This window comes from Stegostoma tigrinum, chromosome 24, assembly GCF_030684315.1.
Source record: "Stegostoma tigrinum isolate sSteTig4 chromosome 24, sSteTig4.hap1, whole genome shotgun sequence".
Lineage (NCBI taxonomy): Eukaryota > Metazoa > Chordata > Chondrichthyes > Orectolobiformes > Stegostomatidae > Stegostoma > Stegostoma tigrinum.
In genome coordinates this window covers 23789558-23808993 of record NC_081377.1, presented here as the reverse complement: position 1 = coordinate 23808993, position 19436 = coordinate 23789558, and the positions used below count along the sequence as shown (strand labels likewise).

Sequence of the window (19436 nt, the reverse complement as noted above, 5' to 3'; positions counted from 1 at the left end):
CTATTCAAGTACTTACACAAGTGTCTTTAAAATGTTGTAATTGTGGCCAAATCCACCACTTCCTCATAGTTCATTCCACGTGTGAACCACCTTTGATGTAAAAAGATTGCCCCTCATATCTTCTTCAAATCTCTCTCCTCTCACTTTAAAAATGTGTTCCCTAGTATATGATGAAGAATAGACAGATCCAAAATTGTAACTCTGAGCCCAACTGAAAATGGACTAAGCAGGGCACAGATTCCATCAGGTTTCTCACCGTAGCTCATTGGTCAGGGCCTGTCCAATTCCAGAGAGTTTGAAGCCAGTCTGACGGCTGATTCCTAGCTGGATACAGAAATGGTGGAGTTCCAACCCAGGCAGATGGTGGCTCACTATGTTTTCATAAAGCCAGAAAGAGCTTACTCCATTTCCACAGAAATAATTGCGGACCTCAACTCAAGAGATTGCTGATTGGGCCTCCCAAGACTTAGAACAACTCAATGGAGATTTTAGGACACAAGGTCCATCTTTTTTAGGTCAACTTTCTTTATGGCTCTGCAACTGGATTTGTACTTCAATTTGCACATGTTAAATATCTAATTTTTATTCGAGCCAGTATATCTACAAGGTGCTATCTTCCAATTTGATATCTGGAAACTTCCAGGGTACTTTGACTGTGAAGAAATGTGACTTAAATTTGGTTGCCTCTCCCTCCACCAACAAAAAAACAAATCTGCTGTTCAATTTCTTTTTCTGCTTTTTCCATCAAAAACTGTAGATGAGTTACATCATCCAAAAGTGAACACAGTGAGATTTCAGTTGCTATCTCACACTGCGTCCACTCAACAAATATTTTGATGTAGTTGAAGTGTATAGGGAGTTGTTATTCAATAACCAAGATGAGTAATTTATGTTGGAATGGATAATTGGTTTTTATCATTTCAAATCAGAGATTAATAAATGCAAGGGAAATGTTACAAAAATTGCTTTATACAAAGAGAACATCAAAAATAAACCAGAATTGACTGTCACATTGTCCACAAATTATTTCAAAGGAATGGTTGATTGAAGAATTTTAAATTCAATGGGGAATATGCAAATAGGCTTAACTCATGGAGAAAACCACCAACATCGTTCAACAGTTGAGTGTTCTGTTTATCTGCTGTAACATTCAATGATTCTACAATTAATCACATCTGTTGCCATTTTTATCTGTTGGTTTGGCTGGAATGAATTTTGCTTGCGTATCCATGAATACTTCCTTCTCATTTTCTGTACCTCTGTGAAAGACCTTGAAATCTTCTCTTTTAACGCAGAACATTTTTGTCTCACTTTCCTTTTGAGAGCACTAAAACACGATCAGAAGAACCTAAATACATACGTCCTATACATGGCTTACGATAAAAGATTAAGTGTAGAATAGTTGCTGATAATGTTGGCAGTTTGACAATGTGAGTAAAGAAGCAATCCTTTCTTTAGCTCTGCACATTGCTAATTCATTTTTTTTCCATTTGGTGATTAGTGTTTTGGTCATTTAAAAGGTCTTGCTGATGTGGATTAATATTACCCTGTTTAAGGCATGCAAAACATTTTAAAAGGAATGAAAACATATTTGGAACAGAAAATTTTAAAAGGTATGGGGGTAAAGTAACAGACTGGGACTTAATGGATAATTCTATGGGAGAACTAGTATGCGTATAGTCCGCTGTATGACAGTCTATGCTGTAAAATTCTGATTTTGTCCTCCCCATTGCTGATGTAATCAATTACAATTACAAATAAGAAGCATTTTTTTTCAATCCTTGGTCTCAAAATACAGTTTCCGGTGCATACATCAAAACATCTACGACTATAGCAGCTACTCTTCAACAAGTCATTGCTCACCTGAGTGACTTGTGATGGAATCCCCTTCTGGGGCTCTACAGCCTGGTCTTTTAATGTTATCATTAAAGACACATCTTTTACATTGAATTGCATACAACATATATTTTGGATTTCACAAAGTTGCTTTTAGAGCTTTTAAAGGGTGCTCTTGTGGCACAGTGCTAGTGTTCCTATCACTGAGTCAGGAGGCCCTGATTCCAGTTCCGCCTACTCCAGAAGTGATTCATAACATCTCTAAAGAGGTTGGTTAAGAAAACATCATTAAGTACTCTTAAGTATATATATAAAACAAAGCGAAATACTCTTTACAGGACATGTGGTGCGGTGATAGTATCTTTACCTCTAGACCAAGAGGTGTGGGTTCAAATCCCTCCTAATCCAGAGGTGTGTAGTGATATGTCTGAACAAGTTGAGTAGAAAATATCTATAAATGAAAGATTTTGCTTGCAAAAATATGCCATTTACCTTTTTGCTCATTGTTTCTTTTCTCTTTCTTTGGCCCTTGGCCCCACATTTGCTTCTAAACACCTTCCCTTGTGATTCATGCGTTCACCCTTGTCCCTGCATTATTCCATTCTCCATGTTTTTTTCAGAAAGCTAGTAAGTAATTTTCTTCGCTGGCGTCCAGTCAACCTTTTTCCACTATGGATGAGATGATGCCTATGATACCTGCACCTCACTAGTTTACCCAAATTTGGGTTGCAATTATCTTTTTCATCCAATCAGTGAGAGTGCCAAGTGATATCAATACTAAATCATAGTTAATGTCACTTTCATGACAACTGGCTTACTTAAGTCACTATACAGACTGTATCAGGTTAGGAGGAGTTATTTAGGGATCACCTGATGGATTTTCCATTCACTGGATTGTTACTGCTTGCACAATTCAGGCATTTGGGTACCACAGAATTAGAGGTCAATGCTCCAAGCTAATAGTTTCAATTTAAACAGAAGGTAATGAAAAAATACTTTAATGCTTCATAATATTTACTTTCACTATTTCAGCTCTTTTGCTTTATGTTTGCCAGATTGAATGTAACTTATCTATAGGTGCAATTCTCTGCTACAAGAGGGGGTACAAAGAATGGCAGGCATGAGAATTTGATTGGGTCAGATTTCAAAAAGCAGATTTTTGTTGTCATGATAAACTTTAGCAATTAAGTTTTCCTTCCAGAAAGGGTGAGTGAGCCTTCCCCCAGCAGATGCCGAGAATTTCCACTGCACACATTTACATCTCATTAATTATATAATTTGCTGGAATTAACTCGAGTTTTACAAATAGCCTCTGCCCAATTGAGATCCTCAATGCTTCAGATACTCAACCACATAACAGCCACAAACCTGGCAACTTGTTCTTCTGCCTCCTGTCTTTGTAAGCTCATTGTCTTTTCTCTTTCTAGTAAAATTATTTAAGTTTTTTTTTGTCTTCACATTTGTTGCAAGTGCTCCGATTGCAGGAGGTGTGACCAAGCTGACCAAGGTAAGCTGTATCCCTAAGCTGTCACTGAACTCAACAGGAATACAGCAAGAGAACAGTTTGTGTTTCAGAGAGGACAACAGGGTGGCACAGTGGCTCAGTGGTTAGCACTGCTGCCTCACAGTGCCAGGGGCTCAGGTTTGATTTCACGCTCAAGAGACTATCTGTGTGGAGTTCGCACATTCTGTCTGTGTGGGTTTCCTCCCACAGTCCAAAGATGAGCAGATTAGGTGGATTGGCCATGCTAAATTGCCCATCGTGTCCAGAGGTGTGTAAGTTAGGTGGGTGGCTAATGTGGGGTTACAGGGATAGGATACGGGAGGGGTAGGATGCTCTTTGAGTGTTGGTTTGGGCTCCATGGGCTAAAAGGCCTGCTTCAGACTGTAGGGATTCTATGAACCCAACACTAAAGAGAGGACAGGGTGAGTAAAACTGCAGGTTGAAGGAAGAGAGGTGGCAGAAAGGGATGAAGAGAGGGAGGGGTTTGGAAAACAGGAAGGAAGGGACGCTATTTGCAGCTGCTTCATGACAAAGCCACATTGTTGTTTTCCTGAGGCAACATAACTTAGGATCGATGATTATTATGCACAGGAAAGGGCATTAGCAGGCTAGAAGATAATCCATCTTTAGTAGATGTCTTGAAGCATCTGTGATATTGGTAATGGGCAGGCTTTTCTCAAGCCACGTAGCAATGTTGAATCACATGGTGTACATGCTGGTTGAAGACTTGACCAGGAAAGCGGCCAACATCTGAGATCATAACCTAGAGTTTTATGGGGAAAAATGGCAATGGTAAAGTGGCCCATGAACAGGACTGGGTGCTTCTACATACTGTTTCTACAGATCATCTGAAAGTAAAAAGCCTAGATGCAGACCAATCCTGCCATTCTTCTTTGGCTTCTATACTTCCAAAGGAACTGCTGAATCCTCATACAAGAACAGCAATTGCCGCTGGGTGCCTTGTAGCCTGCAGAGGGAGAATAAATAGAACAAAAGCCACCATACTGAAGCAGAACACTGGTGTGAAACTGGATGTACAGGCTTCTGTATAGAAGGCGCTTCAGGATGTACTGAAACATCACCAGATACCTATGTCGATTGCTGAATGAGATTCCATAGCAGCAAGTACTGAGTGGTCATCTCATCCTGGTAGCCTTAAAAATAGCACCTGTGTTTCACAGGTATCAACTTATGGGAAGTCACTGATGCTCCCTTTGCAAATTGCACCTGATCACCTCTTCATCTCTTGCTGTGGAGAGTCAGATGGCTGTCAGATTAGACTTTGCCATGATTGTTGGCTTTCCACAGGCTCAGAGTGCATTTGATACCATCCACCTCACAATCAGAGCACCCAATCATCAACCAACAAATTTTCATCAATAGAAAAGGATTCCATTTCCATAATACACAGATAATTTTAGACCATGATAACTAGATAATGCCATGAGCCAAGGGGGTAGGCATGACCCTTAGGTTTAGGTTTGGACCTCCCGCAGGTACTAACCTCTTTCAAAGGCTGCCAGTCCAAACAAAGATCATTGCTGGTGATTCTTCCTTCAAATCTGACTGATAACACCTCTCAGTAACCCTGAGAATGAAGTTGAGGAGAAACACAGTGCTGCACATGCCCCCACAAGGACTATAGATGAGAATTGGTTTAGCTCACTTGGCTTTATGGCTGGTATGCAATACAGAGTTACACTGACAGCATGTGTCCAATTCCTGCACTGGCTGAGGTTACCATGAAGGATTCTCCTTCTCAATCTTTCCCCTCACCTGAGGTATGCTAACGGTCACATAAAATCAAATGAGAGAGTAGCCCTATGGTATGGTTAGACTATGGTGACTTTACCTATTGTAGGATAGACTGCAGGCCCATTGAAAATGAGGTTTTAATGACTGGAACTGCACTTAGCAAAAACTTAAGTAATCAAAGGATGCAAATGTTGGCAGAGGAGGAGGGAGAGCAGGAGGGAGAAACCATTGAAGAGGAAGATGAGGATGAAGATCCCAGAATGGGCCAGGATAACTGTCAAAGAGATAAAAACAACAGTGCAGTGGTTTGCTGAACCAGGGAAGCCTCAAAAGTGCTTTTGGATAACCGTCTTCCAAGACGAGTGAACTGTCTAGAAATAGTTTCGGTACATTTGCTTTCATTTATGCAGCTGGCTGTCAGACGTGTCAGACCTTAGGCTTTGTACCTAAGATATTGTACTTAGGTATCATTGTATTTAAGATGGCACCAGAAATGGCAAGATGAACACTTTTTTCTGTATTCATGTACTCCTATACTTGAGTATGTGACAATAAACCGAATTCTAATTCTAGCTTGTATTCAATGTTCTTCATTGTTTGAGATGAATTACATTTGCTTTACCTGTCCAATAAAATGGTGCCTTTTTACTTTAACTCTGATTCTAATCTCATCTTCTCTGCAAAAACTAAAGTGTGTATACAAACCTTGCCTTGGACCAAGGTTACAGCTACAGCTGCTGTCATACAGTGAACAGTTCAGCAACAACACACTCCTGGATGTCTGCGCTAAAATGGTCTGTGCATCAGACATGCACGTGAACACTACTAAGTTGCTGCACATCATGAGATTGCTCCTAATGTCTGAAACTGCCTGAAACCTTCTTCAGTCCAGTTGTGCTAGAGTATGCTATGAGTCTTCACTGTATCCTTACAGTATTAAACATCCTCGCTGCCAATGCTTCAAGCACAATTAGCAATCAGGTTTTGAGCTGTTTCCTTCATTTGGCTCCATAAACGAAATATTGACATGTGATATGGCCATTTCTGATCTCATAATTTTAGATTTTCTACCATGACTTTAAGAATACTAAACATGTGACAGATCCTGGAGTCTGTATGCATGATAGATTCCACCCTTGCTCCCATAAGTTGGTTGTGTGAGGTCTACCACATGGACATCGCAAGCTCCAAATTTTATTATTAACAGCAATGTTCTTGACAATAAGATGGATTCCTCATCGCTAATCCCTAACCAATAGGTTTGTGGTGCCCTGACGGACAAAGCAATCTCTATTCACCCACTTTGCTGATTATCGGAGATACCTAGGTGTGGCAAATGAAACAGCACATCCTTTTGATGGGGGAAGGGGCTCCACATCTTTCACTTCCAATCAGCGTCTGAACTCCCATTAATAGAATATGCTAAAATGCTTGATAGTACAGAGTTTGATTATTCCTAAAAGCAGGCTAAAAGTTGAAGCATTTCTTCTTGCACTTAGCTGAATAAGGGTGTAAGAATCCGACTTGGAGAATAAAGAGATACCGATTTTATCTAGGTAGAGATGATGGTGCAGATCAGTTGGGCCATAATTGGGATTCTTGCTGCTTCTCCATGACAACTAGGGCCCAAGTAATTAATTGTTTCAGAGCTAGTAGGAACTGCAGATGCTGGACAATCTGAGATAACAAGGTGTATAGCTGGATGAACACACCAGGCCAAGCAGCATCAGAGGAGCAGGAAAGCTAGACCCATCTTCAGAAAAAAAAATTTTCAGAAAAAAATGAGAAAGACGACATTGGACTTTGGAATGCATTGCTTAATAGGGTGGCAAACAGAGCTTCAAGATAATCTTCAAAAGGGAATTGGATAAATGTTTGAACGAAAAATCTTTGGGAAAGAGTAACGCAATGGGGGTATTCTAATGAAAGGTCATTGATGTGAAACATTAATGCTGTTTTTCTCCACAGATGAGCGACTGAGATTTCTCAGCTTATTTTTTCCTCTCCTAACACTGGGGCATTGGGTTGAACTGAGACTGCTGTTTGATAAAGCAAGTACACGTTCAATTGTCTGGATTACCTTGTTTTGGCTGTGCTAAATATTGACCTAAAGTTCTCATTTTGTGTTGTGGCTGGTACAATTTAATTGGCACTATTTAATATATTAACTTCAAGATCAACTCCAACACATAATTTTTTTTTCAAATATTTTCTTATCAATTTGCTAATGACATAACTTTCTCAGAGTGGATTGGTACTTAGCCTTTTATTAGCAGCACCTTTTAACTGTGTATATTGTCAGCAATCAACTAAGGAAATATAACTGCGCAAAATACTGACCCATATTGAATCTATCTGAATATTTCTACAGAAGCAAAAGTTTTGACCAGGCAGAGTTGAGAGCATTTTCTTCCAATTAATCAGTAGAAACTATTTCTGAATACAAAATTTGTTTACATGTCTAATATCTTTGGTATGCCAAAGGACTGACTGCGTGGCTGCAAAGGTGGTCACTGTGAAGTGCTAATCATTTTAGTCACATTGTCTATTTCTGTAACCACATGAGTATCAATGGAACAAAATGCTATTAATCATTAGTGTTAAATAGATGACTGAGTTGTTGATAGTCAGGAATAACTTGAAACGTTTAAAATGCAGATCTCGAGGAAGGTTTGTAAGATCACTATACTGTACCTGTGCAAAATAAAGTTTGAGTTTGGTGCCATTAAAGTCGGATTCATGAAGTTCTATTCGGGCACGTGCAGCTGCCTCTTGATTGGTGAAGTTTATCCGTACTCTCCGAAAGCTTTGGAACAGTTGGAATGAGGCCTGCTCGTCATAAACTCGGAAAAGGGCTTCAAATCGATCCTGGATAAGAAAGGTACATTGTGTTACCAGAACTCCGACATATTGATACAAACGATACAAGTAAACTTTTCCCAAACTTCCACTTTCTACTAACTTCAGATTGGTATAGTTGCTTTGCATCTAATAATACAGGCATATATACATTTCCTCCAGCCACAGTCTCACATATCTATCTATTGACAGTCATTGCATAGCATTTTGCCTCTAATGTCTACTTTGGTCTTTCTCATCCATAGTCCACTAAGCTGCAGTAAATGGAAAAAAAGTTCACGCACATAATAGAGCTACAAGATAAACTCCTGTCCGAGAGAGCAATCAACGTTTGTTAAACAGCTGCAAGAATATGAAAATAATAAGAGGTCAGTGATATTTCTTTTTGAATGAAAGCATTTAGTTTGTACTAAGGCACACAAACATTTGGCCCTACTGCTAGAGAAAAAGAGGATGCCTTTCTCATTTTTTTAGTGGTTTTGTTGCAAAGTTCCTTCCATCCAATTTCATTTAAGAGTTCACTGCCTCTAAATCGAATTACACCAACACTCTCTTGGCCATCCTCCCATTTGCACACTCCAGAAATTTGACTTCACACAAGACTCTGCTGTTTGAGACTTAACACCTTCAGTAAGTCTTGGTCCAGTGACTTTAAAATTCTTATCCTCCGTTGCAATCTCCCAAGGCCTCAGCTCTTGCTATCTTTATATCTTCCTTTAGTCCTTCAACCCCCTGAGATCTTTGCACTCCTCTAATTTTGACTCTTAGGGCGGCACGGTGGCTCAGTGGTTAGCACTGCTGCTTCACAGCGCCAGGGACCCGGCTTTGATTCCAGCCTCAGGCGACTGCTTGTGAGGAGCTTTCACATTCTCCCCGTGTCTGCGTGGGTTTGCTCTGGTTTCATCCCACAGTCCAAAGATGCGCAAGGTTGGGTGGATTGGCCATGCTAAATTGTCCATAGTGTTCAGGGATGTGTCGATTAGGTGGGTTACAAGGGGATGGGTCTGGGTGGAACACTCTAAGGTTTGGTGTGGACTTGTTGGGCTGAAATGCCTGTTTCCACACTATAGGGATTTAATGATTCTTAGTATATTACTGATTTGACTCTACCATTGGTGGTTGTGTGTTCAGGTAAATGGACTCAATTCTGGAACTCCCTCATCCCCCTCCACTAAACTTCTCCACTTGTCTCTCCTCCTTTAAGATAGGCTTCGAATCCTATGTTCTTGAACTAGTATCTACATCTGTAGTTTGGTGTCCATATTTGTTTGATTATATTCTTATGTGGTACCTAGGTGCATTCAATCATATTAAAAGGGCTATATGAATGCAAGTTGTTGTACATTCCATGCTGCCAAGTTGTTTTTGGCATCTCATACAAGTGATTATTCCCAAATGGGTGGTCCCAAATGAGGCATGTTCACGGACTACAGAAACATTGGGGACATCATAGTTAACTACAACTTGCACAGTTTTATGTAGCAGCTTTCAGATAACGAAATGTCTCAAGATACTTCAGAGCAGCACTGAAAAATACAGTATTCGGTCAGATGGTCAAATCCTGGTTACAGAGTTACAAATGAAGTGTCTGAAGGGAGGAGAATGAGCTGGAGACAGCATTCCAGACTTGGGGCCAAGAAAACTGAAGGTTCAGTAAATTCATGTATTGAGTATATTGTTTTTTGTACCTATGTAAGGTGAAAAAAAAGTGGATAATGTTGCCACATTCTGGCACCACTTTGGATTACATAATATATTACTGAATAAATTGTATAGATGGTAAAATAGAATCATCATAGAAACACAGAATCCCTGCAGTGTGGAAACAGACCCTTTGGCCCAACAAGTTCACACCAACCCTCAGAGCATCCCTTCCAGGCCCACCCCCTCTGTTACCTAACCTACACATCCCTGAACACTATGGCACCAGCACATCTTTGGACTGTGGGAGGAAACAGCAGAGAACACCCATGCAGACACGGAGAATGTGCAAACTCCACACAGATAGTCACCTGTGGCTGGACTCAAACCTGGGTCCTTGGCATTGTGAGGCAGTGGTGCTAATCACTCTGCCACCATGCTGTCATCTCTGTGGATGCCTCCATCTTTTATTCAAGTGGGCTTCCAGTATGTCTGCTTGATGTTCTCCTCCCTGTCTCTGCTAGGTGCCGATTGCTGGCAGTCTTGCATGTGTCAGAAACCTTGGACAATTCTTTCTCCATTGGCTATGGATACATGTCAGTGATGTGTTCTCTACATTCTGTTCCTGAGTCTAATTTTCCAGCTAATGTACCTCTTCAGGTGACTGTATCTTTGCAGTAATGGGCACAGATGAATGCCTTGCCAATGGTTCCTCTGTAATTTTGGAACCTCCATCCGCAGGAGGTGCTGATGTTGATGGGGTGAGGCTTATGGCCTCTTGCAGTAGGGTCCTACCTAACACTAGTTCCTACAGAAGAGAACATAAGGTATTGTGCATCAGCCTCCACTTCCTTCACAGACACAGGGAGAATGTGCAAACTCCATACAGTCGCCCGAGGGTGGATTCAAACCTGGGGTGCTGATGCTATGAGGCAGCAGTGCTAACCAACTGCTGGGTATCAGTGGCTGGATATCAGGAACTGGGTATCAGTGACAGGGTACAGTGACCAGGTATCAGTGACAGGGTACAGTGACCAGGTATCAGTGACCAGGTATCAGTGACCGGGTATCAGTAACAGGGTACAGTGACCAGGTATTAGTGACCAGGTATCAGTAACAGGGTTCAGTGACTAGGTATCAGTGACCGGGTATCAGTAACAGGTTACAGTGACCGGGTATCAGTGACAGGGTACAGTGACCAGGTATCAGTGACAGGGTACAGTGACCAGGTATCAGTGACCGGGTATCAGTGACAGGTTACAGTGACCGGGCATCAGTGACAGGGTACAGTGACCAGGTATCAGTGACAGGGTACAGTGACCAGGTATCAGTGACCGGGTATCAGTGACAGGGTACAGTGACCAGGTATCAGTGACCGGGTATCAGTAACAGGTTACAGTGACCGGGTATCAGTGACCGGGTATCAGTGACAGGGTACAGTGACCGGGTATCAGTAATGGGGTACAGTGACCGGGTATCAGTGACCGGGTATCAGTAACAGGGTACAGTGACCGGGTATCAGTGACCGGGTATCAGTGACAGGTTACAGTGACCAGGTATCAGTGACCGGGTATCAGTTACAGGGTACAGTGACCGGGTATCAGTGACCAGGTATCAGTGACAGGGTACAGTGACCGGGTATCAGTGACCGGGTATCAGTGACAGGGTACAGTGACCGGGTATCAGTAACAGGTTACAGTGGCCGGGTATCAGTGACCGGGTATCAGTGACCGGGTATCAGTAACAGGGTACAGTGACCAGGTATCAGTGACCGGGTATCAGTGACAGGGTACAGTGACCGGGTATCAGTGACCGGGTATCAGTTACAGGGTATCAGTGACCGGGTACAGTGACCGGGTATCAGTGACCGGGTATCAGTAACAGGGTACAGTGACCGGGTATCAGTGACTGGGTATCAGTAACGGGGTACAGTGACTGGGTATCAGTGACCGGGTATCAGTGACAGGTTACAGTGACCAGGTATCAGTGACCGGGTATCAGTGACAGGGTACAGTGACCAGGTATCAGTGACCGGGTATCAGTTACAGGTTACAGTGGCCAGGTATCAGTGACCGGGTATCAGTGACCGGGTATCAGTGACAGGGTATCAGTTACAGGGTACAGTGACCGGGTATCAGTGACCGGGTATCAGTGACCGGGTATCAGTAACAGGTTACAGTGACCGGGTATCAGTAACAGGGTACAGTGACCGGGTATCAGTTACAGGGTATAGTGACCGGGTATCAGTGACCGGGTATCAGTAACGGGGTACAGTGACCGGGTATCAGTGACCGGGTATCAGTAACAGGTTACAGTGACCGGGTATCAGTAACAGGGTACAGTGACCGGGTATCAGTGACCGGGTATCAGGGTACAGTGACCGGGCATCAGTGACAGGGTACAGTGACCGGGTATCAGTGACCGGGTATCAGTAACGGGGTACAGTGACCGGGTATCAGTGACCGGGTATTAGTAACAGGGTACAGTGACCGGGTATCAGTAACAGGTTACAGTGACCGGGTATCAGTGACTGGGTATCAGTTACAGGTTACAGTGACCGGGTATCAGTGACCGGGTATCAGTTACAGGGTACAGTGACCGGGTATCAGTTACAGGGTACAGTGACCGGGTATCAGTGACCGGGTATCAGTGACAGGGTACAGTGACCGGGTATCAGTGACCGGGTATCAGTAACAGGGTACAGTGACCGGGTATCAGTGACCGGGTATCAGTTACAGGGTACAGTGACCGGGTATCAGTGACAGGGTACAGTGACCGGGTATCAGTGACTGGGTATCAGTAACAGGGTACAGTGACCGGGTATCAGTGACCGGGCATCAGTGATCGGGTATCAGTGACCGGGTATCAGTGATCGGGTATCAGTGACTGGGTGTCAGTGACTGGGTGACAGTGATTGGGTGACAGTGACTGGGCGACAGTGATTGGGTATCAGTGACTGGGTGACAGTGACTGGGTATCAGTGACTGGGTGACAGTGATTGGGTATCAGTGAGTGGGTATCAGTGACTGGGTGACAGTGATTGGGTATCAGTGATTGGGTATCAGTGATTGGGTGACAGTGATTGGGTATCAGTGACTGGGTATCAGTGACTGGGTGTCAGTGACTGGATGACAGTGTCTGGATGACAGTGACTGGGTATCAGTGAGTGGGTGACAGTGATTGGGTGACAGTGACTGGGTGACAGTGATTGGGTATCAGTGATCGGGTGTCAGTGATTGGGTGTCAGTGACTGGGTGACAGTGATTGGGTGACAGTGACCGGGTGTCAGTGATTGGGTGACAGTGACTGGGTATCAGTAGATTTCACCCTCTCTGCTCCTCCTGTTGCCACGATCAGACATGTTCCCTGGGGTCCTGGCCATGTGTCCTTTTCTGCTGCTACCAACGCCATCAGTTCCTCGTCCGCCACCTCCGAGCTGGAGATGCTTACACTGTGTGGGCCCTGTGCCTCCTCTGAGTCTGGACATCGACTGAAGGGTCTTGGCTCGTCTTTCGATGTACCACCCAGAATGGAGCAGAGAAGGAGATTCATGGGGTCCCGACCTCCCGCAGGAGGTGACCCCAGAGTAACCGAAACATAAACCAAGTTACCAAGCTGTTAAGAAAAAGACGAAGCCTCAAGAGCCAGTGCTCAGGGGCCAAATGCTGCTGACCCCACAGCCACCATTTCGAAAAGTCATGACTCTAATGCTGAAGCAATTAAAATTATGGATCCACGTTAGAACTGGAGCACCACAGTGAACAGAGGGTTGCAGGGCCTGCAGAAGGTTACAGAGTGTAAGGTCATGGAGGAATTTAAAAATAAGGGTGAGAATTTTAAAATCGAGATTGCTTGACAAGAGGCCAGTGTAGGTCAATGAGTACAGGGGTGACAGGGGTACAGGATTTACTGCAAAGTAAGGTATCGCAGGCAGGGGTTTGGATCGCTTCAGGTTTATTGAGGGGAGAAATTGGGAGACCAGCAAAAGTGCATTAAAATAATTCCATCTACAGGAAACAAAGGCTTAAATGCGAGTTTGCGCAGATGATCTGAGACAGACTAGTGAGCTGGTAAGGCCAACATAGGCAGAGGAGTGTTGGGTGACCACCAGGAAGACTAGTAAGTGTGGGCAGGTAGTGCAGGAGTTCCTGTGGCCTTTCCCCTGTCAAACAGACACACTGTGTTGGATATTGTTTGGGGGGGGGGGCCAGGAATGGACTCTCAGAGGAAAGCAGCAGCAGCCAGGTTGGGCTCTGTTGCACAGCATGGGAGGAAAAGACTGGGAGTGCTTTGTGATGGGGGATTCGATTCTGCAGACAGCAAATGAGACTCTTGAATGGTATGCTGTTTCCCTAGTGCCAGGGTCAGGAAGTCTCAGGAGAGGGTGAAGTCAGTAATCGTGGTACATGTTGATACCAATGATGTGGGTAAATGATTAAGTAAGGCTCTGCAGCAGGCATTTAGAGAGTTAGGTACTCAATTTAAAGAGGAGGTCTACAAAGGTTATAATCGGTGGATTACCTCCAGTGCCACTGACAGTAGGAATAGGAATCAGATGAATGCGTGTCTACAGGGATGGTTTATGATGGAGAGCGTTAGGTGTTTGAATAATTGGGACATCTATAGGGTAAGCAGGACCTATATAAGCTGGATGGGTTGCACCTGAACTGGAATGGGTCTAATACAAGCTAATTTGGTAGAGGAATGGGGTACATAGTAGATACAAATTTGGGGATCAAGATTCAATCAGATATAGAAGGAACACTAGGATAATCCAGCAAGTGGAGAAGACATGAACAGGATAAGGTTCAGAGGAGGTTCAGGAAGTTAAACTATATCTTTTATGCAAGGAGCTTGACTGGAAAGGGCAGATGGACTTAGAAGATTAATCAAAATCTGGGAAAATGATATTGTTACAAATACTGAGGCATTGTTGAAGGAAGGCGGGACTGGCACCTAACATTCCAAGTTATGGAAGTTTCAGGTGAGATGGGAGTGTGTGAGAGGTGGGGACATTGCATTATTGATAAAGTGAGCCATCACTGCAGTAATGATTGATTTGATTTATTATTGACACATACCTAGGTACAGTGCAAAGTTTTGTTTTGCCTGCAGTAGAGACAGATGATAACATACAAAGATCACAGGGCGACTGAATACAGCAAGGCATGCAAAATTATAGCTGCAAAGAACGTGCACTGAAGCAAAATCAACATTTGATTTGAAATTTGAGAGGTCCCTGTTCTTGAACCTGGTGGGACTTGTGTTCAAGCTTTTGTATCTTCTGCCTGATGGAAGAGGTTGAAAGAGATTATAACCAGGGTGGGAGGGACCTTTCATGTTGGCTGCCTTTCCGAGACAGAAAGAATTGTAGATGGAGTCAATGGATGGAAGGTTGGCTTGCGTGACGGTCTGGGCTGTGTTCACAACCCTCTGTAGATTTTTATGGTCCTGTTGTCATTCCAAGGCACAATGCATTCAGATAGAATGCTTTCTATGGTGCATCTATAAAAATTGGTGAGAGCCCTTATGAACATCAGAGAGAGGGAAGGTGTCTTCCAGGATCTTCAAACGAGGCTGTCTGGACACAGCTTAGAAATGAAAAACAGGCAATCATTTTGTGGGTTTATACGACAGACCTCCCAACAGACAGAGGGAGATTGTGGAGCAAATAGGTATGCAAATTACTGACAGATGTGAAAAGAATAGGTTTCTTAGTACAGGGCATTTCAACTTTGCTAAAGTTAATTGGGATCACCTGATTATGAAAGGTTTAGACAGGGTAGAATTTTTAAAGAAGAGCTTTTTGTGCCAGTACTTAAGTAGTTCTACTGGTAATAGGGCAGTCCTAGCCCTATTTCTGGGGAATGAAGCCAGTCAGGTGGTTGAAGTGTCAATGGGTGAATATTTTAGGAATAATACCGTATTCAAGTTTCAAAGTCATTGCGGAGAGAGATAAGGACAGGTTCTAAAATTCTAAATTAACCTAATTTAGAAGTATCTACATTGGCAGACGGCCAATTTCAATATCATTAGAAAGGGAGCATTTACTTGCAGGTAACTCTACATGTAGGGATTGCTTAATTACGAGAAAATGAGGGTGGATTTCTGAAATTTAGAAATTAGGAGGATAAAGAATATCCACAAAATATCCTGGGTAGATAGAATTAAGGAAAACCCCAAGGTATTTTATAAGTATATTAAGAGCAAGAGTGAGGTCCAATAGAGATCTGTGCGTAGAGCCAAATGACGTGGGTGAAGTCTTACATGAATATTTCTCATCTGTATAATTAGTCAGAATGACATTGGAGCCAGGGATTTGGGATGGTGAAGTTCTAGAGCATGTTAGGTATGATGAGGCAGAGGTATTAGATATATTGGCAGGTCAAAGTTGCATAAGTCCGCAAAACCTGACGACATGTATCTCAGGCTGCTACAGGAGTTAAGGGAGGAGATTGCTGGATGTTGCCTGGGATGGAAAATCTCAATTACGAGGATAGACTGGATAAGCTGGGTTTGTTTTCCCTGGAACAGAGGAGGCTGAGGGAGGGATCTGATTGAAGTATACAATATTATGAAATACATGGATAGGGTAGCTCATAAGGACCTTTTCCCCATGGCTGACATGTCTAAGACCACAGGGCATAAGTTTAAGGTGAGGACTAAGTGGTTTAGTGATCTAAGGAAATACTTTTTCACATCAGAAGGTGCTGCCTGAGGGATGATGGCGGAGCGTACTCTGACTTTTAAGAACCATCTGGTCAAGCATTTAAAATACCAGGGCATATTGGGTTAGGGACCAAGTACATATAAATAGGATTAGTATATAGTTTGGTATTTATTAATTGTTATATTCATGGTTGGCTGAAGGGCCTGTTTTTATGCTGTACAAGTCTCCATGACTCTTTCTCTGACTCAAGGGACAAAGTAAAGTTATAGAGGTGATGGTCTTAGCAATGGCATGAATATGAGGTAGGAAGCTCATCTCAGGTACAAACTGGACGTCAATCTTGTGAATAAACTGGTTCCATTTCAGGCAGTTGCCAGAGGGAGGAATGGAGTTGGTAGCTAGAGAACAAAGTTTAAGTCAGGAATCGAAAATGATGGCAGGCATGTAAATGGGAAATAGGAGGCCATCAAGGTTTGATCCTTGGAGGTCACCAGCAATAACAGTGCAGACGCAGAAAGAGAAGACATTGTCGCTGATTCTTTGCCTATTGTAGGAGATGTAACAATTGTACGATGTAAGAGTACACCAATATCACTTCCTTTGCTCCTGGATCCTGGGACTTTGGGGGTGCTCTTCCATGAGAGGCACGGCCTCCTGGGTGGTACAGCGTCTTACTGGCAGGGCTTGCAGCTCAGAGACCAGATCACAGAGAAAGGCCTGCCACTGTCCTTGCAACTGCCTGACTGACAGACAAACTGATGGACCTTCCCTAAGTGATGGAGTATGAAATAATCACTAGCCCTGTAGCTGGCAGGCTGTGCACTCAGAACCTGTGTGGGCTGGCTGGTGGGAATATTTACAGACATCTTTATCCTCTCCTTATTCTGATCTGAGCTTCCCACCTGCTTCAAGAAGACCATTATCATCCCAGTGCCGAAGAAAAATCAGGCAGCACGCCTTTAAGACTAATGCTCAGTGGCTCTGACATCCATCATTATGAAGTGCTTTGAGAGGTTAGTAATGACACACATCACCTCCTGCCTCCCACATTGCCTTGATCCGCGACAATACGCCTATTGTTGCCACAAGTCCATGGCAGACACCATCTCCCTGGCCCTGCACTCATTCCTGGAACATCTGGATAACAAGGACACTGTACAGGATGGGCTGATGGGCTAACGGTTAATGATGATATTCGACAGCTGCATGAGAAGATAGCTTGGATAGGATGGGCTGAATGGCTAAAATTGTTGCTAATACTTAACAAGCTGCATGACCTTGAATGAGTCCTGTGAACATTTCTTTGTGAGCCGGAGATGGCACCTACACTTGTTTTCCCATCCAATGCTGTCGTGCCAGCCAGCAGTTTTGTCTTGCTGTATCTGCTTTTTTTTACCGCTGGCTGTTTGTCACACTGTATAATAGAGGGAGAGAGAGAGTTTCGTTCCAAGCTGCTGCTACTGCTGCTGGACCTCGCTTCGGCTCGGAACTGTGAACAGTGCCAGAAACGAACCCAAGCCTCCAGACCAGCCACTGATTAAGGGGTCCCCGACAGCCACAAGAACATGAGACTTGTTGCTATTTCTACAAAGGCGTGAGACGTGTTGCTTTTTTCTCCTCTTCTTTTCCATTTATTGTTACCACTATAATCATTTATTATTGCTATTATAATCAATTATTACTACTTAATAAACTAATCTATTTAAGCAAATTGCTGTTGTTGAGCCTTCTCTTAATTATATTTACCCAAATCTGAAAAGAACTGCCTGGATACACACTGTGATCCAAGACAATTTTTGGCGATGAGGATGGGATTTGGGAAAATACTTAAGAGAGTGGAAAGACAATTTGATGCTCTGGACACCTTCTAATTCCAGGATTGAATGCAACAGACTTTCGACTGGGTCTGTGGCTAATTTTGTAGCACAATTAGGAACCCCACAAAAATGGAGGACAGTCATAGCCAGAAATAGAGAGAAAGGAGGGTTATTTACACAGGCTGCTGTAACATGCGTGCTTGCGGGAGGCAGGCTTCATCAAAAGCAAGGACAGTGTACCACAAATGGGATGGATATTGTTAACCGCTTTGCGTTCTACATGTAGGGAACTGGAAGAATGCCAGGCCAGATTCAGGCAGTTTGAGGCCATATTGACAGCAGTGGAACAATGTAATGTTATCCTAACAGAAGCAGTTAAGACAGCGCAGGAGAGAGCTGAGAAGGCGGAGGAGAAACAGAACCAGGCAATATGCCGTTTGGTGACAGTACAACAGAAAAAGAGAGCAAACAATTGGAAATTCAATCTAGTCAAAGTGTATGTATTATTAACCTTGCAATGGATGGAGACATTTGGTACTCAGCTGATTCAGAGTATGAATGGACAGATGGGGAAAGGGATGCTTCACCTCCAGAGCCATCCTCAGAGAAGGGACAGATAACACGATCCCTAATAACAAATAAGGGAAAACAAATATGAGGACAAAACCCACAAAATTTGAGAACAATGAGAGATTACTCTATGTCCGAATTTCAGGATTCGGGGTTACGCTTTAAGCAGAAGTTGGGCAAAACTTTGGTCTCATTGTTGACGTGATCGTAGGACTAGGGTGCCACCCATATTATGCTGAGTGCCACAGAGTGAGGGAATCTGGGATCACTAAGTGTTGATCCACAAATGAATAGTCTCTTTAGAAACATAGGGAAACCTGATTGTTGTGGAATGCAACGAGACTAGCAGTAGGAAACAAGTACTGTTCCCCAATAAGACTGAGAAGGTGATGTTGAAAAATGGGACAGCACACTAGAAGGTACAAAATATTTGAAGGATTTGGCTACGCAAGCAGGTATGTATTCTCCACAGTTTCAGGGTCTGGATCAGAAAGGTTTCACAGCCAGAATGTGCAGCCACCTAATGTGAAGGGGTCTGGGCTGGATGAGAGGTGCCCCATTAGCCTATCCTTAGTTGTCCTTGAGAAGGTAATGGTGAACTGCAGTCCGTGTGCTGCAGGCAGACTCACAATGCTATCCGGAAACTAATTCCAGGATGTTGATCCAATCACACGAAAGGAACAGTGATATATTTCCAAGCCAGGCTAGTGAGTGGGTTTCCCATGTGTCTGCTGCCCTTGTCCTTCCAGATGGAAGTGGTCAAGGGTTTGAAAAGCACTGTCTC

The 19436-nt window shown here is 43.3% G+C and overlaps 1 protein-coding gene and 1 long non-coding RNA gene across 4 annotated transcripts in view; one reads left to right on the top strand and one right to left on the bottom strand.

Moving 5' to 3' along the window:
• Positions 1-19436, bottom strand: part of LOC125465121 (calcipressin-3-like) — a 143105-nt gene that overhangs the window by 32941 nt on the left and 90728 nt on the right. For all 3 annotated transcript variants that reach the window (XM_048558269.2, XM_048558270.1, XM_048558271.2), the window contains one exon: positions 7790-7963. In XM_048558269.2, coding sequence (XP_048414226.1) covers positions 7790-7963 — 174 coding nt within the window. The remainder of the gene's footprint in view (positions 1-7789; positions 7964-19436) is intronic.
• Positions 7795-17903, top strand: LOC125465122 (uncharacterized). The gene is made up of 3 exons (XR_007250173.2): positions 7795-7976; positions 8200-8322; positions 17691-17903. It is a non-coding gene; the product is annotated as an uncharacterized LOC125465122 (long non-coding RNA).